Raw genomic sequence first — 26,820 nt, 5'->3', positions numbered from 1 at the left:
GCCCCCTCCAGCCTAGCCACGCGTGGTGAAATTTCCGGCGCTCGGTGCGGCCAAGACACGGGATCTGCACCGCAGCCGCTCAGCTCCCAGAGCCCGCGCCGGGCGCTGCTGCGGCTCCTCCAGTCGCTCCCCGAAGTGCGAAGGCCATCACCCCTTTCACTGCGCGCCTGCGAGGCCGGCAGCTCTGGGAGCCGCGCCCGGCTGCGGAGCACTCGGCGGGCCAGGGGCTGCCCGGGGGCGGGCCGGGGGCTGCCCGGAGGCGCCGGCGCCGGCGGCTCCTCCGCGAGGGTTAACAGTGGTCCCCGCGGAGGCTTCCTCTCGCCGGCCCGGGAACGTGGATACCGCGACCGCAGGATGTTCGCCGGCTGGGCCGGGCAGTCAGGAAACATGAGAAGGCCTCGCTACTCCTGTTCCCGGGCCGCGCGCGCCCGTCTGGGTAAATAAAGCCGCGACGCCGGCGGTGGCCGCGGTGAGCGCGCTGGAGCCCGCGCGGAGAACATGCGGCGGGGATGGGAGCGCGCCTAGCCTCGACGCGGGAGAGCCAGCCGCCCTGCCGCCGGCCGCGGGCCCCCCCGCCACCGGTACAGCTCGCGGTCGCCGCGTCCCGGCGCGGGGCCGCGGGAAGAGAGGCGCGCTACGGCTCCCGAGCCGTTCCTTCCCCCTGCTCCGCGCGCCTGGGCTCTCCCCGCCCTTCCCCCACCTCCCTCCGAGGCCCTTGGGGACGCGCCCAAGGGGGGGGTGGGGGCGGCGGCCGAGGCTGGCCCGAGGGTCCGCGAGGAGCCGGGGAACCCACCTGGTTCGCGGGCGTGGGGCGGGGCGGTTCCGCAGGGAGGGAGCTCCCCAACCCACAGTGTGGAGTGAATCCGGGTAAATGGGGAACACGGGAGCCGAGAGGCGGCGTTGGGGACCGCGCGGGGACCCAGCTCCCAGCCCTTGGCCGCGCCTGCCGCCTGCAGATGCAGCCGCGCCGGGGTCTGTGGTTGCGACCTCGGCGTGGGCTTGGGATAGCGGGGAGGGTCCGCGTGGCAAGCTTCGCGGCGCAATGGCCGGGAAAACACGCCGTGGCCGACAGGAGGACAGGGCTGAGGTGGGGACAGATAGCGGGGCTGGGAACGGGTTGCTTCACAAATAGAACAGCCTGAGCGCAAATCACCGAGCGCACGGATTTAAAAGGAAAAACAAGGCGCCTCCTGACGCCTCGAACGAGGGCTGCGAGCACGGACCTTTGCTCTCACACTGGCCGCGGAGGCTGCACGGACGGCCCAGACACGTACCTGTCTGCGGGGGGCAGCTAGCAGAGGTCTGACTTCACTTCCCCGCGAGCACTGACGGGGGCTGTCGTTTAATCTCTGCGGTCACAGCACTACACGTCGCGCGTGGCCGCTGCTGCGATGGCCGGAGGGCGGGGCTGGGGGGGGTCTTGGCGAGCGTGGGCACGCGGCGTGGGTGTGGGGGCGTGGCGGCCCTCGCCGGGGCGGGGCGCGGTGAAGGGGCGCCAGCTGTGAGGCGGGGGCAGCTCGGAAGCAAAGCGAGCTGCCCCCAGGCGCGAGGCGGGGAGGTAGGGCTGGCTGGGGCTGCTGCACGCCTCCGGCCGGTCACCCGGCTGCTCCGCGGCGGCGCGGACCGGCCCCCGACGCTCACGCGCGGCGGGCAGAGGCTCCGGGCCGCCGCGACCCGGGAGGTGAGCTGGCGGCTTTTCCCGACGGGGGCAGCCGCAGGCCCGGCGGTGCGCGGACCGCGGCGCCTCTTCCCGCTCTTTAACCCCTTATCAACTTCCCGGAGACCCCAGAGAGGGGTGGGTGTGGAAGGACTCCGAGCTCGCGGCTCGCACCCGCGCTGCGGAAGAGGACAGCACTGGCCACTGGCTCGGGGTGGGGGGAGCGGGCGGGGTGCCGGACCCAGCGCGTCCGGAGCGGGCTGTGGGGTGGTAGGAGAGTCGGAGGGAGGGGAGGGCATGGTGCATTTGTTCCTGAGCCCACTTCACTTTCTAGCTCTGGAATCTGCTAACTTTCCTGCCCTCACCCCCACGCCAGGGGCTGTAGCCGGAAAAGGGACGCAGGGGTTTCAGCCAAACCAGCCAGGACCTAGAAAACATGCAAATCCCCGAAATCCCAGTGCGGCCTGGGACTCATTGACTGGGGCTTGCGAAAGCGGTTGTTCATGTTCCCCCCAATTTTTCCTTTCTTCCAACCCCTTCTTACGACCCCGAGTGGGAACTCTGAGAGGCTTTAGTCTTCCGTTTTGACTGAAGAACACCGCGCGGCCCCGCGCCTGCCCTCCGCTTTCCGGAGCGGGCTTCATCCAGATTAAAACCAACTCAGGCAAGGCTCCTTGAGGAGTCACTTTGCTTCGCCCCCGCGGGTTAACTGTTGCCGGCTGAGATTCTTTGGGGGCTGGGTGGCCGGGGCTAAGAGGAGGGTGGGTACCTGCCCCGGGAGCGTTCGGGGGCGGGTGATGGGCGTTGCGGCGGAGCGGTGTAACCAGCCAGGGGGGAGGCGGGGGTTCCCGCGTTCAGGTGCGGCGGCGCCGCTCCTCCCCTGGGCTCCGCAGCCCCGCGCCGCGTTCAGGTTCGGGGCTCGGGACGCTCAGGAGGGTGAGCGCTCTCGGCGAGTAATGTGCTGCATCTTGATCTTCTAGAACCCGAGCCCTGCGGAGCTCCCGGCGGCCCGGCCCCAAGGCGCTGCGGCCGCGCCGCGCGGCCCTGCCTGCGCGCGCCATGAACACTATCGTCTTCAACAAGCTCAGCGGCGCCGTGATTTTTGAGGACCGCGGGGCTCCGGAGCGGGAGCGGGGCGGCAGGCCCTACGGCGGCGTCCTGGACAGTACGCACGCTCGCCCCGAGGTGGGCATTACGGACGGCGCGCCCCTCAAGGACAACCTGGGCCTGAGACACCGGAGGACCGGGTATGCGCACCCTCCCGGGGCCCCCGCCCGCTCCGCGAGAGGTGGGGGCGGTGAGAGGCTTGGGCGTGCTGGTGACAACCGGGGCCTGCGCCTTAGGGCCCCCGACTTTTCCGGGAGGAGCGGTCTCCGCCTCCTGGGTTCGCGCATTCACATTTTAAGGGAGTAGTTGCTCAAAGTGTGGGGGGTCGATTCGTCAGAAGGGCTCCAAAGAGGCTCGTTGGAAACTGAGGACACCTGAAACCGCCTCAGTCCTCAGATGCCCGGACCTGGGGGCGGGGGTTACGTGCCTCTCTCCCGACCGCGGGTGCTGACGCGCGGCCTCTGGGGAGGCAGAAAGGGCTGAGCGGGATGCACGGGCGCAGAGCAGGGCCAAGCAGTCGGGGCTCCCCCGGGGCTCCCCCCCCCCGCCCCCTCAGGTCAGCCTTCCCCCCTTGTGTAACGACAGGGCCTTGCATCGGCCAAGGTGTTGGGAAGGTCGGCCCTCCGCAGGATGCCCCGGACGCGCGCGCGTCTCGGCGGGGCCCGCCGCGAGCCCGGAGGGGGGGCCGCGGGCCTGCCGGGCCGGGTTTCGGTTTAGCGGCCTGAGGGGCTGCGGGGGTGGGGTGGGCGGGGGCGAGAGGTCGCGGGCCACCAGCGGCTCCGGCTGCGGAGGAGGGCCGTCTGTAGCCCCGCCACGTCCCGCGGCTCCGGGAGCGCCCCGCGGGGGGAGGGGCGGCCGTCCTGGCCGGTCCACCTGGAAGATTGCATCAGCTGCTTGTTGTTGCTGGTTAGGGAAATAAAGATTAGGTTTCGTCAAAATGTTACTACCAGTCCTCACGGATGGAATTGCATTTCAAAGTGTTTAAAGAGGCAGAAGTCTCGGAGGCTGCGGCGCAGGCGCGCAAGCCTAGCGGAGTGGCTGGGCGCGCGGGCGGCGGCGCGGCGACACCTCGCGGAGCCGCTGGGGAGCGCAGCGCCGAGGCCCGGCTCCCGGCTGCTTCCCGCCCTTCCTCCTTGGAATATGCTTTTCCCGGGGTCTTTTTACGTTACCCCGTGGGACAGACCTTCCATACTTTTAAGCTCGCCCTTTTGTCTTGAAAAGCTCCCTACAGTGTTTTGGGTTTTTTCTTTCCGCTTTTTCGTGTGTGTTTTTGTTTTCGGTTCTGTATTTTTCCTCCACAAACCCCTTCTTGGAAAGCTTCCCCTTTACACGAGGATCAAAGGGTATAGGGGAGAGCTTGAAGAGAACCAGGGCAGCGGGGCGGCCATCACCCCTTGCTTTGTTCCCAACGTCCAGTGGGCGACGGGAAGCCCCGAGCGGCGGGCATGAGTCCTTGAAAGAACATTCGAGAGCCGGCCGCAGCCACTACTCATCCCCTGAGGCCAGGGCCCCTGGAGGGCGCGGTGCAGGCGGGCGAGGGACGGTGCCGGCCCTGCTGCGCAGGTCTGTGGCTTGAATAACAAAAGAGCTTCCCTCAGATCACCTAAACCTCTAACTTCTGGCTTCAGGATTTCCCCCTTTTCCATATAAACCTGGCGGCCTTCGCCGCCCCACGCCCGTCCTGTGCCATCCGGGCCGGCCCCGCGCGCCCTGACCCTGTGCGCCTCCCACCCCTGCCTGGCCTCCGCGTCCGGGCGCGCGGGGCCGGGTTCGACCGGGCTGAAGCGCGTGCGGACCCGGGGGCCCGGCGGGCGGCGCTCGGCCGGCGCGGCTCACCGGGAACCCCTCCTCTCCCGGTGTCCCAGGGCCCGGCAGAATGGCGGGAAGGTGAGGCACAAGCGGCAGGCCCTGCAGGACATGGCGCGGCCCCTCAAGCAGTGGCTGTACAAGCACCGCGACAATCCGTACCCCACCAAGACGGAGAAGATTCTCCTGGCGCTCGGCTCGCAGATGACGCTAGTGCAGGTAATCGGGGCCCACGAGCCCCGACCCTCCCTCGGCGAGGCTGAGCGGCGGCTCTGCGCCTCCCGCCGCTGGGCACGGGTGGGCCGAGACCGGCCGTCCGGCCGCTGCCGCCGCTCTGCCTGAGGCTGGTGCGGGGCGGGCCCAGGGCCGGAGCGGTGGTCTGGGGAGTTGCTGCGTCTCCGACCGTCTTCCGGAGGCTTGGCGCAGCAGGGGTCGTGTGGCGCTTGCTAAGGAGGGCAGGGCAAAGGCGAGCGCGGAGCTCTGAGGTGTGCGGGCCATGCACGCGGCGGTTGCTCCAGCGGGCACTACCCCGCAGTGATTTGCGTCGGGGTCGCCCGAGGGCTCGTTAAAACACACGCTGCCGCCGCCCCCCACCCAGCCCGGAGTTCGCAGGAGGTCCTGGCCGGGGACGGTGCTTTGTATTTCTAACACGTTCTTGGGGTGATGCGTAAGCTGCTGGCCGCACCACACTTTGAAAACCAGGCAGAAGGGCACCCCACGTTGGGGCCCCATGTTAAAGGTCAAGTTACAGGGTACCTTTCAAGTTGACCGCTCCTGACAGAGCTAGTAGGTGGGCTGGAAAGGCCAGAAGCGGGTTTGGGAGGTTTTTCTTTTTTAAGAGGCACCCTGGGCCTTAGCTAGACTCCACGCGGCTTTGCTGGCGTTATCTTTGTCCTTGGGTTAAGAGGCAGATCTCAGATGGCGGGTACCCGGTCAAGTGCATAGGGGCGGCCTAAGCTTGCTCCATTTCTAGCGAGCAGTACTGCTGTGCACAGGTTTCCCTCCGTGGCGGCATCTGATGCTCGCAAAACCCGGTGAGGTAGAGCACGTGTTGTCAGCCTTTCGCAGGTGATGTAACCAAGGCAGGAGAAGGCTGTGTTGAGGGGTAGAGGTGGGCCTGGAAACGCCGCGGGTCCATACCACGTGCTCTGGCCGGCACACCAGTTTCCTTTCATAAATGCAGTGACGTGAACTTTCATGCGTGCAGGCAGAGCAGATTCACTCAGAAAGAGGAGAGGAGGTGCTACCTGAGCTGAGAAGTCGCGTCCCTTGCATTAGCACTGCATAACTGCATTTGTGAAACTTTGGTCGTTCCATGACGGGTATAGTAAGTGAGAACCCCAAAGTAACAGGGAACGTTTAACTACTAGATAACATAAAAATTGCTTTCCAGAGTATTTAAGATTATCATTTTAGGAATTACTAGAAAGTTGGATGAAGCATGAAAATTGACTTGTACTCAGACTTATTAAAACTGTAATAAGCATTTTTCTGCTTGTTTTCAGAATACAGTTGTAGAGAAAAACAAACATCTCTTCTGCTTTATATTACCAGGCAATAGTATTAATAGTGATTTGCTGCAGCACTGGAGGGGAAAATTAATTTAGTGTTCTTGGCTTAATATCTGTTTAACACAGAACTATGAACTTTCAGTGATTTTCACAAGTAGTTTTTAAATAAATCCATTCAGAAAAACTTAAGAAAATAAATGCATACATTCAAATTTGACTTTAAACTGGTATGCTATTTATTTTCAAAATACACTAATTTATAGAGCTATTTAAATAGTTCACTTTGATGTCAACAGTAAAATATTAACTTATTGATTACATAGTTCCATGTTTAATACTTGCCATTCTTTCAGACAGAAAGCAACAAATGTTTATGGCATATTTAGGACATTTTTAGCTACGAAAAGTATTATTTGGCATTAGCAGAGACATTTAAATTTTCACCTGTGGTAGTTTTTCTGAGTTGCAATACAAGTAGCTGTCATTCTAATACAGAATCAAATTATTCTCTACCTGTAATGATAGTTCAAATACAAATAATTCTTTTTGCGTTAAGATCTTGGTAAGACTATTGCATTTTTCTAATTTACATGAAGTTTTTGTTCATGTAATGAAAATCTTTCCCATTATATTTTCTCTCACACTAGTCTTCAAATAAAAATGCATGCAAATATGTGATTTTTAAATGGGGCAAAGAAAGGTAATTATTTATAATTATAATTGATACCTATTTAATGATTTCCAAGTTTTATAATAAATGAAGTTGGTTCCTGGAACTTTAAAGTGATAAATGGAAAAAATCAAACGTATAGAATAACCAAGGGACCCTTATATACCATTCAGGTTGGGTCCACCTCTTTCCATTAGGCACAACGGAATGTCTGTGTAAGAAAAAATATATATATTTATGAATATAAGGGGTTTGTATAAGTCAGACATTTACTAAACATCCAAAGCAAATTCTGACGCTGTGGAAACCAAATAAATTATGTCAATACATTTCACTTCTGGGGAAAAAATATCGAGCTGTGATCTGAATAAAGCTTTTGAGCCCTGCAAATTAGACCCCTGTTTCATGAATCAGTGAATAAATTTCTCCTGTGGAGTCAGCCTTCTTGAGAAGAGTGATCATGTCTTATTCATCTTCATGCTCCCATTTCACCCCAGCCCAGTACTTTCCATATAGTAAACTCTTCATACATGTTTGCAGACTGAATAGGTTCTCACTGGGGAATACTACTGTAATCACCATGTGACTTCCCCAAACATATTGTGGAAAACTGGAGAATGTCTTGAAATCAGACTAAGATATTCTAGTTTAAAATCCATCTCACTGTAGGGAGCACACAGAGGGCAGCTCGTTAACTTTAATGGTACATGTTCTACAGAACAAGCATATAACTCACCTTATTATTTTTAGTATATCTGGAAATATGTCATATTTTATGTCAATAGACAAATATGGAGGGTTTCCCATATTTCTAGCTCCAGTCTCTATTTCTTGTTTATTATAATACCTCTTGTCTCTGCTTCTCATAATTTATATTAATAAGTTGTCAGCATAATTATTTTATTCCTTAACTACAAGAGTGTCTTTTATTTTTGAACATTTCTTTTACCCTTCATATTTCCCTTTTGGTTGTGTGTCAAGCTATCAAACCTTTCATAAGCAGTACTTTTGCCTTATTTTGCTACTCTGAAGGGTGTAAAACTTGGTCAGGAATCTCCATTAAGCCTGGAAACAGAATGCTGAAACTTTAATGAGGGAATTTTTTTAGGACCACAGAAGTAACTTTTTCTGATAAACAGAAGCTCTAAGGACATTAATCAACACTACATTTTGTTCATTCCTGAAAGATGAGGCAGAGAGAGGTATTTATGCAGCTTTCTTTTTTTTTCTACTCACTAGACTTAGCAACTTGTCTTAATTTACTATAACTGTTTGCGTTGTTAATCTGCCATCTTCCTACTAAGATATAAGCATTTTTATAAAATTAACAGGAAGATGATTTGTGTGTGTGTGTGTGTTTTCACTTTAACCGAAATACTCCATTTTGCTTGGTTCCTATGACTGACCGTTGTTCAAACATTATAAAAATATACTCTCTACTCTCAAAATATAACCAACTTCATTGTGGAATAACAGATATGCGATTGGGGCTTTGTATTACTGTAGGATATGGAGCTTACTCAGGGAATAATTGCCCCTGAAGAAGTTTTTTAAAAGAAGGGCAGATGGGGGCTGTACCTGGTTTCAATATTTCCTATTGTTTATGTGTATATATTTAAAATATATTTGTTTTTTTCTGGATTATAATAGTGAAATGATTTTTTTTATGATCACATTACAGAGTGCAATGCAAGTGGAGTTTGAGACTACATTTTAGTGATTGGATGTTAATGCTCCCTTTTCTTACAGTAGAAGTTTCCAGTTCCTGTGATACAGCCATGTACCATTTGGTTAAATCTGGTGTGTTGCAAGATTTTGCCCCTGTGTTGACATAGCTTTTGCTTGGTATGGAGTGCTTCTGCTGAGATGTGTGTGTACTTATCAACTGCAAGAATTATGGCTACTGTTAAATATTCAACAAAATCTCAGATTGGTCCTTCTACGTTATTCCCAGCGTCAAACTACATGGTGTAGAAGTGAGGTGTTCGATATTTCAGTTGAATGACTGAATCTGCGTTGTTAATTCTGTGTGTTCAAAGGTGGACAGATGCCAGAGCACCCCTTGGGTTTACTATAATGATTGCTCTGCCAGTGTGATGAATGTAAGCAGGGCTGCGTAGGATGAAAGCTACTGGGCTTTCTCTTCCAGCTTCTAGATATTTTGTTCTCTAAGCTTTCGCTATAAAATGCAGTGTTTTTAAAGCTCTGAGTTTGACGTTAAAATGCTGTTGCAGAACCTATCCTTGGTAAGGAGGCCTGTTTCATGTAAAATAGAATTTCAAAAGAATTTGAATGATAACCTGAAGGAATCCATAGTAAGTTAAAGGTAGAGAATTTGAGCTGGTGCTTTTTTACCTTCAGTGAAGCGGATGGCGTTTGCATCACTTCATCAGGAAAAAACTTGTGAGCTGATACTCGTGCAGATTTGTTCACCAACTATTGTCTGCTGTTTGCATGACTTAACACAAGAAGATATTCAACACCCCTGACTATATCCAGCCCTTAGGCTGTACTGTAAATTGCTGATAATAAAACACTGGCAAAGTAAATGTATTAGTAGGTTGGGTGCCGGTCAAACTTACGAAATCAGTTTAGAAATAGCCTGTCAGACACCATCAAACCTTTATGGAAAATCTTCTGATGTATAATTAATAAACTCTGTTAAGAACTATGAGTATACAAAACGTAAAAAATGGTACGACTCCTATATATGAAAAGCTAGTTAATGCCACCATGACATTTAAAGGTCCCTGTTTTTGTATGTTAGAATTATAAGTATATTGATTGTTTTTAAAATTTGAAGTCCATCGCGTTTTAATAAAAATATGAAGAGTTTCATAAGAATTGGATTTTACACTATGTGGTACTGTGTGTTGCTTGTATTAAGAGTTAAGGTCAGGGACTTCCCTGGCGATCCAGTGGTTAAGACTTCGCCTTCCAATGCAGGGGGTGCGGGTTCGATACCTGGTGGCGGAGCTAAGATCCCACAGGCCTTGCGGCCACAAAACCGAAACATAAAACAGAAGCAATATTGTAACAAATTCAATAAAGACTTTAAAAAAAAGTGTTAAGGTCAGTTAAGATTTAAGATTAGCCTCTGAATTACATGATGTTTAGTAAAGAAAGTAACAAAATAAGTTTGGGAGTTGGATTCTAATAAATATAAGTGACATAGGCATGGGGGAAGTTGCAGGCTGTCCTCTGTGTGCAAAAGGAACAGAGAAGGACATAAAACACCTCTGATTGCTGAAGGGAGTAGTGGTCAGGAGAAGATAGGTTGGTACCAACCATAAAGGAGATGAATGAACACTTTTTAGGGGAGCATGGATGACATTCACAGATCTTAATTTTCAGAGTTGGCAAGGATGTCAGGAACCATGAAGTTCTGAAAAGATGAATGAGTTATCTAAACTCACACAGCCTGTTTTTCGCTAAGTCAGAACAGGAAACCAGGTCTCTTTCCATTATACCACAGTTAGAGGATGACAGGACATGCATGAAGATGTGAAGACGTTAAGTAAGTAATTAAATCATAACGGTGCATCAACACTTGAATTTGACGATGGCTGTTAAGATCCATTCAAGTGGATAGAATGGAAGATAGGGAAGTTCGAAAAAATACTGTTCTAAAATTCCCAGTTGGTACTCATGAGGACGTGGGCGAACATTTTGGCCATGCCTTGGAGAATAGAGGGAGGTTTGAGAGGAAATGGGCCAGGCATTTCATGCTTCCATAGTGCAGGGTCACCCATGTATCATAGTTAATCACGTGTAGCTCTTCACTGTTAGTCCTTCTGTGTGTGCAGGGCACAAAGTTTATTCATTCCTAGCACTTAATATCATGGCTAAAGCACAGGAGCTACTCAGTATGTGTTTGTTGAATGAACAGTCCCAGAAGTTGTCTGTTTGTAGAGGTTGGAGGAGACAGAGAATTCAAAGTCAGACTAAACCCTAGTAGTAATAGCACAGCTTGGCAGGAAGAGGGGTTGGTGGAGTCGAAGGCTTCTGAAATGCCGTGGTGAGATATTACACTACTGCACATAAATTTGAGGACAGTTATCATTGCTTAAGACACAAAGGGAGGTAACACTGAATATATATTATATATGATATGGTTTGTGCATATATAAACTGGGGAAGACTACCATGTTTTACCCATGGGGAAAAAAAGAAAAAAATTATAGTTTTGGTTTTTTTTAATGTAGGATTCACCACAGGTTCATTCAATAATTAAGGCTTGAGTAATGTGCAAAAGTTGTGTATTTATAGTATAAATTTAAAAAAGAAAAAAAAATTCCAGTGCAAGCATCACCACACAAACCATTAATATACTGTGGAGTCATGTTACGGAAGAAATTGGTAGAAAAACATAATCCTCTTTCCACTTTTCATCCTTTTCAAGGCAAGTATTGGCCTTTCATGTTTTTAATATATATATTCTGATGATAGCTTGATGTTTAAAAAGAAATGTCAAGTGACATTTTAGCCTCTAGAAATCCAGTAGCACCTTAAACAAAAACAATGGAACTAACCTTGTTTTGCAGTGTTCATTTCTTTGCCATCACCTATTTGGAAGCACTAGATTTTTAGCTTAAAGCTGGGTATTATTTGGCTTTTTTCTCTCTCTCTGCTAGTCTGATTGCTCTGTCTCTGACTGTTTTGCCAGCTCCTACCTCCTTAATTGCCGGAGGTTTCCAGGGTTTGGTCCTTGACCCTCTTTGCATTCTGTCTGCTCTCACAGCTTCAGCTCTCACCTCTGTGCATTTGACCCAAATCTGATCTTCCTTGCCCTTAGATCTCAGATGCCATTTTTATTTTCTTGCTGCACATTTCACCTGTATGCTTTTCTAGTATCTCAAACTAAACATTCCCAAACCAAACGCATCATTTCACCCTCAAACAATTCTACTTTCTCAAATTGGCACTATCTTCTCTTCTTACACAAGTTTGATAACTCAGGGGCATCTCTTTCTTCCTTCTTAGTTACCTACCACAGTGTCTCGGGAATTTGACTTATATTTGTTCCCGTGTCTTCTTTGTTGGAAACACACTTCCCTACCCATTATCCCTGACCTGTTCCTTCAAAATCTAGCTTAAATTCTTCATGAAGTCTTGAGTCACATCAAAGTAACTCCTCCTTCCGTTGCACTCCTGTAACATTATATTTTAATGCGTCTTAAGCCATTTATCACATTCTTTCCTATATTATTTGTTTTTTTATTGAAGTAAGTTGGTTTACAATGTGTTAATTACTGCTGTACAGCAAAGTGATTCAGTTATACATATATATATATACACACACACACATACACACACACGCACACACATATATATTCTTTTTTGTTATATTCTTTTCCATTACGGTTTATCACAGGATATTGCATATACTTCTCTGTGCTCTACAGTAGGACCTTGTTGTTTATCCATCCTGTATATAAAAACTCACATCGGCTCATCCCAAACTCCCAGTCCATCCCTCCCCCAAACCCCTGCCCCTTGGCAACCACCATTCTGTTCCCCATGTCTGTGATTCTGTTTCTGTTTCATAGTTCGGTTCATTTGTGTCATATTTTGGATTCCACATATAAATGATATCATATGGTATTTGTCTTTCTTTTTCTGACATACTTCACTTAGTATGATAATCTCTAGGTCCATCATGTTGATGCAAATGGCATTATTTCATTCTTTTTTATGGCTGAGTAATATTCCATTGTATATATGTACCACATCTTCTTTATCTATTCATCTGTTGATGGACATTTAGGTTACTTTTATGTCTTGGCTGTTGTGAATAGATACTAGAGTTATTTGTGTACTCTCCTACCGTTCTTACTAGACTGAAAATTTTATGGCAAAGCCCTTCAATATTTTTTTTATTCCCAGAATACAGTTAGTGCTCATTCTGTGTAGTAAGTGCTCAGCACATTTGTTGAATGAATGAATGAATGAATGAATGGATATAAATGTCCAATACTGTTATGTCATGAAGATACGTAATGATCAGAGATTATGAGAGAGGCTTAGGTCCTTTCTGGGAAAGTAATTGTAGGATGGGTAATTTTTTTATGGTGTGTTAATTGAGAAATAAAACTTTTTTAGGTGTCAAATTGGTTTGCTAATGCAAGACGTCGGCTTAAGAATACTGTTCGACAGCCAGATTTAAGCTGGGCCTTAAGAATAAAGTTGTACAATAAGTATGTTCAAGGAAACGCTGAGCGGCTGAGTGTAAGCAGTGATGACTCATGTTCTGAAGGTTTGTTAGTATTTTTATCTTGCTTTCTTTGCTCTGCCTTTGTAAGGGGACATTCACTTCAATTGCTGTTTTTACGGTTGATCCCACAAAACATGATGGTGCCATAATGGTTCTTTTTTATTGCATGAGGTAGCTTTACTTTTACAATACTGTAAATGACCAGCCAAATTATGGCTGCTTCCTCTTGTTCATAGATTTATCATGTGTCAGAATAACATTTTTTGGAAGTTCATTAAAATTAACATACCAAAGGGAGAGATTATATAGATTCCTGCTTTCCTTTGCCTAAAAATTAATCTTAACTATCAAAGATAATTTTATACACTTTAAATATTCTTCCTATATATATTTTAAATCACTAAATGTAACAGTTGGGTGGCTGGGGAGAAGTATGTGTAAGTACTACCTGGTGATATTTTTCCCCCTTAGATGGAGAAAATCCTCCACGAAACCACATGAATGAAGAAGGCTATAATAATCCAGTTCACCATCCTGTGATTAAAAGTGAGAGCTCAGTCATAAAAGCTGGAGTGAGGCCAGAGTCACGGGCCAATGAGGACTACGTATCGCCCCCAAAATACAAGAGCAGCTTGTTGAATCGTTACCTTAACGACTCTTTGAGACACGTCATGGTCACAAATGCTGCCATGATGGGAAAGACAAGGCAGAGAAACCATTCAGGATCTTTTAGTTCCAATGAATTTGAGGAGGAATTGGTATCTCCCTCATCGTCAGAAACCGAAGGCAATTTCGTGTATCGCACAGGTAAGTCTGTGCTTTTCGTGATACCTGTTTGAAACAATTAAAGCTGCAGCAGAGGGCTTTCTTTTGACAGGTGTAAAGGCATAATTTTTATTGCTTGTGCATCAGATTATGTACATATGGCCTATAATTCAGTTTGAAAGCTTTCATTTTGTTCTTAATTAGGAGATACACTTGTTAGTAGATGATGGTTTACTGGGAAGTTTTCATCCTTAAAAATTTTTGATCTTAGTGATAAACATTCTTACAGGAGATATGTATTGGCTTTATGAATAAAGTATAATGGAGGAATATCCCAGATTATAACCAGCCATGCGAATACTCTGTGCTCCATCTTTTCTCTTAAGTTCTTTGATTGCTTATAGTGATGGAAAATGAACACAAAGTAGCATGGGTGCCAAGACGTTTGTGAAGGAAACGTGGCTTAAATTGCTTTGGAAATTTTACTTTTATTCCTGAAACGCACAAGTAGGGCTGTAAGTAGCTTTGAAAGTTTTGCTTTTAGTCCGGAAAGAGTGAATCAATTTCTACGTGTCCACAACTTTCAGATGGAGTGGCAAGTTTGGTAAAATTTTCTGTCTTGACTTCAGTGCTTTGTTACAAAGGATTGTGTGCCCTACATCTGGTGTAGGTAGACTCCGGGTCCTGAAAATGCCAGGCAGTGAGATTTAGAAATGTTACCCCTGGAATTAGTAACTTCAGGGGGCATGCAGCTCAGCCACATTATGTCACAGATAAGAAAGCCCCGACCAAGGAGACGCAGCGAGTTACTCTTCTCCAGATCGGTGGTGTAGCTGAGCCTGCACAAGAGGTTGGAGGAGCCTAACTACTGCTAGACGACTATTACCGCTACTGTTACACATATTGCCACCAGTCATTTATTGAATAGTTGTGATATGCTAGGTTCTACGCAATACTACACAAGTACTACTACATTTAGTCCTTATAACATCAAGGAGCTTGATATGTGAACAGTAGAGCTTTATAAAGAAATTTAAAGTTGGTCTGTTTAATATATCCTTAAGGTTATTTAGCCAGATATTTGATTTTTAAGTGTCTACAAATATGTACAAGATCTGTGAGGATTCAGAGGAAATCTCAATACATTTTGGACTTCATCTCATTTTCTGTTTGTATCTCCAACTCCAACAATGAAAACAACTCCAAACACTCAGAAATACATAGCCTTGTAAATAATAAATTGGGTCTAGAAAGAAGTAAAAGATGCAATAAAAGATAATTTAGCCAATAATGAAAAATTTAAAACTATCTACTAATACCTAACTGACAGAACTTGTAAGTAATTCAGAATGTTTGAGAAAAAGGAAAATAAACCAAGTCATTGAAGTAGAGATAATTGAAAAAGAATAAACAGAAAACAAAAAGTAGTAAAATGGAAGCTGAAAAATAGATAAAAATCAAGAGTTGGCTCTTTGAAGTCAGTAGTAAAAACACTCAAGCAGGGGCTTCCCTGGTGGCGCAGTGGTTGGGAGTCCGCCTGCCGATGCAGGGGACGTGGGTTCGTGCCCCGGTCCGGGAAGATCCTGCGTGCCGCGGAGCGGCTGGGCCCGTGAGCCATGGCCGCTGAGCCTGCGCGTCCGGAGCCTGTGCTCTGCAACGTGAGAGGCCCGCGTATCGCAAAAAAAAACCTCAAGCAAAAATGGACACAAATTGAAGTTGGAAATAAGAAAGGATATAGCAATCATTATATAGTTATTAAACAAAAAATATTTTTAAAAATTATGATAAAGTACTATGCACAATTGTTTGACAGTATACTGTATGCAAATGTATGGATGAAGTGAATTGCTATTATCCACACAAATTAAATTATTAATTCATAATAAGAAAAGGTTTAAATGACCGCTAATGCAGGAAAAATTAAGGTTTTTAGTAAACTCAGTTCCCAAAACACTTGATAACTTGGTAGATCCATTGGATTTTTTGTCAAACTTTGAAGAAATAATTAATTCCTATGCTTTATACATTTTTCTGGAACATATAAAAGCATGGGAAGTATCCCAACTTTTAAAAATGTAAATGTTATCCTAATCCCAAACCAGATTAAGATAGCATAAAACTCAAAATTTTTATTTGTACTACTGATACTGACTATGAAACAACATGGGAAATATTGTAAGGTTAAGTGAAAAAATTTTAATTGTGGATACACTGAGTATAATTATGACAAGTGTGTATGGACAAAAACAAGAAAGATAAAAACAATGAAAATTGCAATTTGATGAGGGGGTGTAATTGAAGGACCGTTGTTTAAAATTTTTTTTCTTGTAAATTTATGTTGCCCAGTAAAAACAAGGTCACGTGCCTATGAAATTTCCCCAGTGTGTTGGGTCTTCTGAAAATCCATGCTCTTTTCCAAGGTGACAAAATGTAAAGTCAAAGAGGGACTAGCATGCCTGTATAGTTGATGCTTTTCGAAGTGAAGTAGCTTGGCCATGTATTTTTATTAAAGCATTCCAAATGCACTTGGTCCGTGTCATGGACTATTCACTTGCCAAATTCTAGTTTTAAATCAAACCTATCTTTTAGTTATGCAAGCAATGAGACGGCAGCCTAGACACGTAAACTTCTGGATTTGCGTGCATATGTATAAGCTTAAAAAGAACAGAATACAATTTTGGGGTTTGTGGATGGAGAATGAGGAAAGACTGGTTGGTCTCAAACTGGTCTACTAAATTTCAGACGAAGACAGTAAATGGCTGTCTTCTGTGGGAATTGAGTGACAATGCTGCTGCAGTTGTATCTGGGTTAGCAGTCATGCATAAGTGGTGGAACAGAGAATTTCAGTAAATACTTTCTGAACAACTGCTTTGGTTTTCTCTGGCATACAGGCTATTCTGAATCCCTTCAGTTCCTTCTGGTTGTATCTTATCTTCCTCATCCAAACAGCAACCTTCTAAGTCTGCTCTCAAACACCATCCCCTCCACCACCCTAGTTCTATAGTAGTACAAAGATTTCGGCTTTAAAATTTTTTTTTTTTCAGAAGAGATCACCTTTAAGTACAAGTTATTGGTTTATCTGTGCTGAGAAATCGTATCCGTTTTTCCATCCATTTTTGTAAGACAACTGCTATCACATGATGCATTTCCCTAAATATAGGGAGTCAAAAAGCCAAGTGAAAGAAAGAGTTGGTGTTTGGAAGGGTAATGTATCACTGAATTTCATTTCACTTGTTAAACTCTAGCAGGGAGAAGTCTGGTAGATTATAAAGCAGTAATCCTAATTGAAGATATTATTAGACACCATCCAAGTAGGTACAAACATGTTTTTATTGATTTTATGTAGACATTAAATATTTCTCTCTAATCTGCAGTCTCCCACAACATGCAGGAAAAAAAGAAAAGATGTTCTTTTTTCAGGGGCATGGTAGACTCTCAGTAAGCATTCTGACAGCAGCAATTATAACATTAGAATTGATCAGAATTATTAAGGTTATTGCTTCTAAATACAGTTAAGTAATACACAAGAAAATCTAGTCACAGAGTGTCATCTGTTGAATGAAGTCACCTAAATTAAAATTACAATCCTCTTCGTCATGTTAGGTTAACGGATGGTAATTTTCAGATATTCGATGGAGGGGGTCTGCTCCCTGAGGCGTCAGGATGAGGACCCTAGCATCATACATGCCTCCACTCCTGTTGACTCAGTGTTCAAGTTCCCTAGATGGGGCCATCTGTAAAGGAGCCAGCCGCCATCTGTAGCATCTTCCAGAGTGAGTCCTCACTAGAGGCTTTCCTAACTTGGATTTGAGTTTAATTTACCCTAAACCAAGCCTATTAAATTTCCTTCTTCAGTGAGGGAGAAAGGAGACATTTCTAAGAAGTATACTTGGTGAGGGGACTGTCAGGCAAGTCTTGAAACAGGAAGTGTGAACTTCCCTGCTCTGTTGCTGGCACGAGGACAAGTTCCTATTCTGTTCTTTCTTTTCGCAGCTCACAAATGACCAACTTATAAATGGCTAGTACACTCTAATGGTTACTCTCTGAGCCCCACTGCTTCCCCACTGCTTTATGAATTTATATAATTCATAAATTTACTCTGCTCCCACGAGGCTGAATGTTTCAACTTCATCTTGTTAAACTGCCTAAAATCCCTGTTAATTATACACATCTGGTATAGAAAAACCATATTGGCAGATAGAACTCTTTTCTATGTTAGTGTGAATTAATCAGATTAGCTTCCCCTCCACTTGACTGAGGTGAATATCCCTGAAGAAATGGAGATTTTTTTTTTTTTTTGCAGTACGCGGCCTCTCACTGTTGTGGCCTCTCCCGTTGCGGAGCACAGGCTCCGGACACACAGGCTCAGCGGCCATGGCTCATGGGCCCAGCCGCTCTGCGGCACGTGGGATCTTCCCGGACCGGGACACAAACCCGTGTCCCCTGCATTGGCAGGCGGACTCTCAACCACTGAGCCACCAGGGAAGCCCCAGAAATGGAGATTTTGATGGACAGAAAAAAGTCATTTATTTGGTGCACAGGACTCGTTGGGAGGTGGAGACCATTTGAGTGGCCTGCAAAATGGGGCAAAATGAGGGAACTAGGGATTTTGGTTACTGGGGAAAGACAAACAAGGCAGTAGAAAGTAAATCTGGGAGAATGACAAAAAGCTAAATGCCATTTCCAAATGTTTTTTCTTGGCTAATGATGACCCCGGTGGGTGGTGGAGATGGCCTTTTTTCGTTCTCTTCCTGCACACTTGTGTACTTTAGAATTTAAACTGGTACTATCAGTAGTAAAAGCCAGGGATGCTCATGAGTCCAGCAAACCATTGGACTAGCCTGGGATTTAACCCTAATTTATAGCACAGTTTCTTTGGCGAAATGGCCCTCTCCATTCTAAACTGCTGACTTCACAGTAAACTGGGGCACAAGTCCTTCATGTACGAGGTGCCCTTTCATGCCTTCATACCGCAAACAAAAACGTTCTAGGCTCGCTGGAGCCCTGGGCCTTACTCATCAAAGAAATCGTAGTTTAAGTGAAGCAGAGGAAAGATTTAAAGAACTGCCTTGTCAGATCCTTTTGAACAGTGAATAATCATTCCTAATTTGTTTCATCAATTTTAGGTGTTTGTGGGTAGCTTAAAGAAAGCTTCATGGTAGTTGACAGAAGGCTTTGTCAAGAGCCAGCTGTTAAGGATAGCATGGGTTTCTGTGTACATGCTAGTTTCTCTTTGGAATTTTGTTGACCAGTAAGTCGACTTTGGATACTTTCATCTTCTTTTATTTCCCTTTTTGTGCTTGTCACTTCCTTGTTTTTAGTGAAAGATTAAGCTTAGCCCTGTTGGATGATTCCAGACATTCTTTTCCTGGCATGCAAATGACTGTTGATGTACTCCAGCAGAGAATAATAAAACCCTGTATCACCAGCCCAGTTTGTGACATTTAAAGGATACTTGAAAGGTTATCCAATTTTTTGTCCTGTGTCTTTACTGCAATAATACCTCACCTATCAGATACCATCTGGAAATGAGGTTTTCCACCTAAGTGAAATTTCCAGATAGAAATTTAAGGACCGATTTTAAAAAGATAGAATTTTCTGCTCTCCTAGACTTATAGTATGAAACACAGCATGTGAGGTGTGCCTCAGCATCATCCTCTCTCTTCTCTAAACTCCCTGCTCCTGTTGCTTTTTATGTTTCCACCCTTCAAATCAGTAATTTTAGGATTAACCACAACTGTAAACTTGCTCTCCTGATGCCTTTGAATAAAGAACGATGTCTTTCTGATAGCCTTTTAAAAAGGGATCTTTCCTAATTACTTATTCCAAAGCAGTAACCTTCGAAATGAGACTTATAGAAATTCTGAGCTTTGGGGAGGCTTGGGGTAGAATTATAAAAACTTAATAAGCATGATATTCTGAACACTATAGATTATTAAATGTTTATCAGTGATGATGATGGCAGAACACATTCACATGGATTATTTCTGAAATGCACATTAGCTTGATCTTTGAAAGTAAATTTTCTTTATGGATTCACTTGGAAAATTTAAATGAAACTGTGTAAGTGTTCCACCTACTGTTAAAAACTGAGAGATTCACGGCAGACAGAAATAGAAAAAGAGAACACATGTTGGCATAAGCAGTTTGCTGGCTCCTTCAGGGGTTAGTTTTTCATTCACTTTTCTTTGTTTGTTATTTGGTATCATGTGAGAGCCTGAGAAAGTCTATATGTAGAAGCTGAGACTTAACAGCGCCATTCAACAACCTGGCTTACAAACAGATCAAAAATATATGGCAGCCTAGCTTAGAAAAAGTATGCATTTTTAGGGCTGTGTTTGATCCTGAGTTTTTTGTCCCTTTATATTGTGTTCCCTCCATGTGGTGCTTTAGAATGACAGCAACACGTTTCAAATTTGTGTGAATATAGACAGATTGTGTCCGAAATGCAGCTGCATCCTATCTCTTCTTTCAGGCAGATACTCACTGCCTTGTGTGTATTAAAAGCTCTCCGAGGCCCTGAAATGGTATTTTATTCATTTTTATAGTACTCCTAGCACCTAATAGTGTCTTTCACGTATTTGCTCCGGAACTGTTTCTCAAGTCAACGAGTTAGTGTTTTCGTGATTTAGTCTGCCTCTTAAATCATGCAAGACATTTTAATGTACATATGTATATGTTGATCTGTGTCTGCAAACATGACAAGGGAAAGGAAATGGTCCTGAATGAGTCGAAATGGGTGGAAAAAAAAAAGGCAAATGCAAAAAAAGTTAAAACCAGTAGAAAAAAGTAAACAGAATGAAGCTTAAAACTGAGATGTTTAAGAGAGTTGAAATAAAAACTTAGAAAGTATAAAATGAAACGAAACCAATTTTCAAGTTAAAAGAGTGACTTTCAGGAAAATGCAAGGATGATAAATGGAAAAGTTTAGTTGGTTTAAAGAAAATCCACTGAAGAATAAAAAGTATAGCAGACAGGCAAATAAAAAGAAAGGGGACTTTTATGAACTTGACTTCACTAAGTAATGATACCTATTGTCTACTTATCTACGTCACTGCCTTGTGGGTGAGATTTAAGAAACAAAGCACAGATTTAGATCCAATGATTTAAACTCTTCTGCCCCATTCACTCTCGGGGTTGACATGACTACTTTGGCTTTTTAAGAATGACTATTTTTAATCCTATGATAGAATTGGAGAACATTGATGCAGAAATTTTACATTTTCTCTCTTCTCCACATGTAAGAGTAAAGATCCCATACGTTTTACCTGTTTTTCTGTTAAAAACAAGTTTATCAACATGACATTTTGATTCTGCAGGGGTATCCCCTATATTTTGGCAGGACTGTCTCCTGGCATTCAGTCTGTTGTAACTGATTTTCCGACACTGCATTTCGACTGGCTGGAGTGGTCAGTCACACCTGGTGCAGTTTCGTAGAAATGCTGGTTCATGTCACTGTATTGAAGACTGTGTCAGTATTTCCATTAAGAGACTTTTTTTCATTCCCTAGGGCTTCTAAGTAAGTCATAAAAACTCAAGCCAAACTCAAAGCTGGAATAAAAGGACCTTTTTCCCCCTTCTCCTGTGTATAAGGAATATAAGTGCCTAACTCCCACTAATTCTAACTTCAGTCAGGTTTGTAAACTCTTTACACACTGACAAGACCAAATAAGACCTGTTGACACCTCTCCAGCCTGGGCCTGAAATGAATGTCAAAAAGTTGTTACTGTCTGTGAAAATAACAAGACATTCTATTTAATGAGCGTAGAAGTGGTTTCTTTTCTTTCTTTCTTTTTTGGTGCGTCACAGTTAGTTTTTCCCTTCTGCCTCCCAACTTTGTTTCTAAAATTAAACAGGTATTTTTCTATGTCAAAATTCGTCTTGTTGATGTAACAGAATTTTTACTCAGAATAAATATGTGTTTTCTTCTAGTCCTGAAGTTTGGTACTTTTAAATTTTGGAAGCTTGCGCTCTTGTTTTCTATTAGAAATTATATCATTTATAATTGTGAGTTTTGAGGAAGAAAAATAATAATAATTTTCACTTTGTTTTTTTTCACATTTGAATTTTTTCATGGTTTTCAGTTTAAATGAAGGATGGCATGTTTAAATAGCGGCTGCATAATGAACCTTTCCTCTCTGTGTTGCCTAATTTATCTTATTTTCATTGTAGTAAAGAGGAAAACAGGCAAGGATTTTTATAAATTCAGCATTAAACATTAAAGGATCTTCCAGTTCAATCCCTTAATTTGCAGATTAGGAAATTGCTTTGGGCTCTAGGCATTGAAATTGTTGGGTTTTTGTATGCAAGTTTACTGGGGTGCTTGGAAATGCAATCCTGATCATTGGTACAGTAAGTCTACGGCTTTTGGCAATTTCGGGTACTTAATTGACTTTTATTTTAAAAAGCTTGTCATTAGTGTTGAACTTCTTAGAATTTAGGATAGGTGAGTGTGTGCATTTTTTAAAAAAACTAATCTATTTTAATGGCTGCAGTGGAAAAGGCTTCACACATGTTGGTAGATTATAGATTGTAATAGACATCTGGTCTTAACTGTGTTACTAAGGGAAAGAGGAATGGTTTGTAGAAGATCTCTAACAGTTAACTGCTGCTGGGCAAAAGTCTCTTAGTGTGTGTGTGTGTGTGTGTGTGTGTGTGTGTGTGTGTCTGTGTGTAGCAGTAGTAGTAGTAGAATTGAACATAGTTGGGAAAAGAAAGTGGCTTTTGAAAATGACCAGTGGTATCTTCCCCCTGCCGTGGGTCTACCCTGGAGACCTTGAGTCATTACCTGAAAGTGGTCTGAAAAAATGTGAGTGATACTAACAACCCAATTGGAAAGTGGTTTGGGGAACATAGGTTGGACTCAGCTTTAAGCACCGACATCACTCATCAGCTTCTCACAGTGTTGAGTCTTTTCCTCAGGCCAGTAAGGTGCTGCAGTGCAAGATAACACTGAGGTGCTTCGGGGTCAGATTCACCTGTAGCATTTCCTCAGATCAGACACTTCACTAAATTTCACGTAGGAAAAGTAAATTGCTCTGTAGACGTCACCGTGCCACAGGTTGGGCAGCACCTTGCTGTGTGGCCAGATGGCACTGTGGGTTTGTGTGGTGTCTTCCACAGTCACCCGACTGCGGATGGGGTTAGAAACAGCCTCTTGCCCACTGACTCAGTGCTTTGATATAGTGACCAAGATGGACATCTTTGACGGAAAGCCTGTGTTCCCTTTTTGGTATCATTATATAAAGCAATATTGCCTTTGATCAGGCTTCATTTAAATGAAGAGAAGAACGTTTTTTTAGAATAGTGGCTTTGAGAGGACCAGTTTGGTGAGATGAAATTAAAATGGAAAAACAATGCAAGTGAAAAGGAAACCTTTTAAAGTGCTGAAAAGTAGTCAGAGACAACCATTCACAAAGTGGGATTTCCAAGAAACAGTTGCTGTTTAAGCTTCCACATAGTTGCCCCTGTATTTAAAATTTAGAACTGATAGCCCGTTGATCGAGCCCGTTGATAACCTGATCGATCAGGTTACGATGGGCAGAGCTCTCAGTATGGCAGAGACATTTGAAGTAAGCATACCCTGTTCTGCCAGGACTGTCATTACGACACTAAAACGTACCCTTTTGCTGAGGCCAGAATTCAGAGTCGCTGCTTCCAGTTTCTGCACTGATTTAGACAGCAGATGTGTAAAAGGCAGAGTGGTATTCAGGATCACTTGTCACATGGCTTCGGGGCAAGAGGATGGGTATCTGGCAAGAACAAGAACCCGTAAATGTGACTGGGTCTTACATTTCTAAACGCAAAATCCCTGACCAGAAGTTGCTTGGTGCCAAGTGCCTTTGCTGTGATGTCTTCGCCCAGCACAGAGCTAAAGGGCTGCTTGAGAATCCACAAGCCTTCTCTAGTTTGCAGCCCAGGCTGAGTGTTATCATTGTTTTGCATTTTCTTTTATCGTCTTGGATTGCATTTAGTCTCGCTGTATTTTTTCCTTCTTTACTCCTCTTCTGGGCTGCTAACTCTATCCAGATGGATCAAGGAGTATTTTTACAACTTTGTCAGTAGTGCAGTTGGTCTTTAGTTTTTACTGTGTCTCCTGGGTTCCTTTACTTTAGACCTATTCAGAAATCATGGTACCAGTTCAGATTTACTCCCAACCCATGGGGCCTCCCGTTTATCTAACCTGTGTACTTTTTTCTTCCAGAAGATTTTTTTTTTTAATTTATATTTTGTTCTTAAAATGTCCTTTAAAAAGTATAAACATAAATCATCTGGAAGAGTAATTCTCCACTATCTTGAAAGGTGTTTGAGGACTATTTCACGGTTGCTATGATTGAAGCAGTAAAATTTTAGTTTATAGTTACAGTAACTTTCCTCTCATTAGGAAAATATTAAAAAGCTCAACTTTACGATTTCATGACATATTACCACCCCCCAAATACTGTTCGTAATCCCTGCCCCCTTACACACGCTCGCTGAGATGCTAATAGGAAGCTCAGAGAAGACCCAGAAAAGTGAATGATCTATGTTTGACCTCATTCTCTCAGGTGCTTTAATTAAAATGATAGTATAACGGTCTGGGTGGAGGCCCAGTGGAAGCATGACCGGTTTAGTGTATACTTTACTATAGTTAAATACCTGCTGTGTTAAACCATCTGTGGTTTGGAAAAGGACTTTCTGTATCCAGATTTCCTCTCCATCCTCCCTCTTACCTGACCTGAAATTACCCGCTTGTAGATTAAGCCGCAGGACGTTATACCATGGAAAGAGCAGAGAGCATTGCCTTATAAGTCAGGAGCTCTGTATTCAGCCAGAACTGCTAGCAATTGGGTATGTGTTCTAAGGCCGGTGCCTTTATTAACCAGGGCCTTGGTTCCATTAGCCATCACATGAGGGCTGTGATAAGATGGTCCATAAGTACCTTATTACCTCAGATAATCTGAGATTCTGTGAAATTTCTAGGGAGAGAAGGAAGCCCACAGCGTACTGAACGTCAGAGTTAAATACAGACCGTGTTATCTCTGTTAGAAGCAGAACTTGGGCTCTGAGCAACAGGAGAAACAGCTCTCCGGAGTGTTAGGAGCCCCTGGCGGTAGGTAGAGGGCCTGCCTGGGGCGCTGGGCCCTGAGATGGGGAAGAAGGCCAGAAAGGGAGGGGACCTTGGGTTAAATCTGCACGGGGTCTTTCTGTCCTGTGTCATGCTTCTGCATTTTCTTCTACTGTTCTTATTATTTTAATTGTGCACTTATATGCTCAGAATCTACCTGAAATGTTTCTATAAATGGTACGAGGTAGTGATCTGATTTTTTTTCCAGATTGGTAGCCAGCTGTTCTTACACAACGTCCTGAGTGCTTCCACCTTTCCTTACTGATTTGAAATGCTTCCCTTCATGTGTGTGTGTCTGTTTCTAGACTGTACTGTATACCATCCAACTTAAAAGATACTCCTCTGTCAGCAGTACGCTGTTTTCAGGACTGTAGCTTTGTTGTGCATGTTGACATCTGGCAGGCTATGTCTACTTTATTTTCACTCTTTTCAAAATGTTCACATCTAGACAATTGAGTGTACTTCTCTAGCTGGACTTTGGAATAAGTTTGACAAATTCTATTTTAAAAATTCCATTGGAAATTAATTTAGGATAGCACTGAGTTTAATATCCTTTTTATATCAGATCTTCCCACTCAGGAACAGTGTTTATTTCTCCATTATGATCACCTCTCATGATACTCAGCACATTTTTGTAGTTTTTCTTTACATAGGGTCTGCATATTTCTCATAAGTTAATTACATCTTTTATTCTCTTGTTCTTATTGTTTCTATTGTGGATGACTTGTCTACTACATTTTGTACTAGCCATCACTAATGTATAGAAATCTGTTGGGTTTTATATATTTTCCTTATATCCAGTTGGATTGTCAAAGGACGCACAAGCATATTAACTTCAAATAGTAACTGTTTTAGGCATTTATTCTCCTCTCTCTTTCCCTCCCTCTTTGTTTCCAGCTATTGCACTGCACTGACCGAGTTCTCCAAAACAATGTTGAGTGATAGCAGTGATGACAGACATTAAAGGGAATTTTCCTCATATTTTACCATCAAGTATAATTTTCACGGAAAGCTTCTGGTATAAACGCTTTGTCGAGTTAAGGGATTCTCTTTCCATTCCTAGATTATTTAATAAGCGGTCCCTCCACCCCCAAACACACATAACTAAATAGAGTTATTGCATTTATCAGATGCTGTTTCCACAGTTTTTAAGAGCATCATCTAGTCCTCTTTTAATCTCTCTAGAGTAAATTTCTTAGTGTTCACCTGGCCTTGAATTCTTGGGAAAAGTTCTATTCCATCATGATATGTCATGCTTTTTAAGAAATTTCTGGATTCAGTTTATTGGCATTTTATTTAGTAATTGTATATCAAAATTCTCAAGTGAGATTTTTTTTTTTTTCTCATGCTCTGCTTGCACAGTTTTGATGTTAAAGTTATACTGGTCTTGTGGAATGAGCTGGAAAGCATTTCGTCTTTTTCTACTCTAGAAGAGTTTAAATGAAGTATGGATCAGCTCTTCCTGATACCTGAAGGTTTGAAAGGATTCGCATGTAAAGTGATCTTGGCTTGGGGTTCCCTGGTCCTCTCCTTTTCCTCTTACATTTTTCATCTTTCTTCTTTATTTTATGAACGGTTTCCTCAACTTCTTCTCCCGGGTCACCAACTTAGTCTTCAGCTGTGCCACTCCCGTTCTGTTAATCAGCCTTTCTATTGCAGTTTTAATTGTGGTGTCTTGTTTTTATTTTCCAAGAACATCTCTTTTTCTTACTGCTCCTTTTTCATAGCAGCCATGATGCCTGTGGAGATGAGAAGTTACCTGAATCTCCGCTCTGCACGTCTTCATGGCCTTCATGCTAGGGGCCCTCTTTAGAGAGGTTTCCTAGGTTGTTTAAAGAACATTTGCAGAAGCTGTGTCTGGGGGCCAGATGACCCAGAGACACCCCACTGACCCAGGGTGGAAGCGTGGCCTCGCTCTCCCCCACTGACCCAGGACGGAAGCGTGGCCTCGCTCTCCCCCACTGACCCAGGAAGGAAGCGTGG

At 44.4% G+C, this 26,820-nt stretch overlaps 1 protein-coding gene across 1 annotated transcript in view; it reads left to right on the top strand.

Annotated features, from left to right (window-relative positions):
* Nucleotides 1-438: 438 nt before the first annotated feature.
* Nucleotides 439-26,820, top strand: part of MKX (mohawk homeobox) — a 63,125-nt gene continuing 36,743 nt past the window's right edge. Inside the window, exons 1-5 of the mRNA XM_029239713.1 lie at nucleotides 439-581; nucleotides 2,638-2,904; nucleotides 4,630-4,789; nucleotides 12,854-13,007; nucleotides 13,437-13,772. Coding sequence (XP_029095546.1) covers nucleotides 2,717-2,904; nucleotides 4,630-4,789; nucleotides 12,854-13,007; nucleotides 13,437-13,772 — 838 coding nt within the window. The 5' untranslated portion in view covers nucleotides 439-581; nucleotides 2,638-2,716. The remainder of the gene's footprint in view (nucleotides 582-2,637; nucleotides 2,905-4,629; nucleotides 4,790-12,853; nucleotides 13,008-13,436; nucleotides 13,773-26,820) is intronic.

This window comes from Monodon monoceros, unplaced genomic scaffold (assembly GCF_005190385.1).
Source record: "Monodon monoceros isolate NGI ecotype Baffin Bay Population unplaced genomic scaffold, NGI_Narwhal_1 Super_Scaffold_21, whole genome shotgun sequence".
Lineage (NCBI taxonomy): Eukaryota > Metazoa > Chordata > Mammalia > Artiodactyla > Monodontidae > Monodon > Monodon monoceros.
The sequence above is the reverse complement of the archived record's forward strand: the minus strand, read 5'-3'. Positions and strand labels throughout refer to the sequence as shown.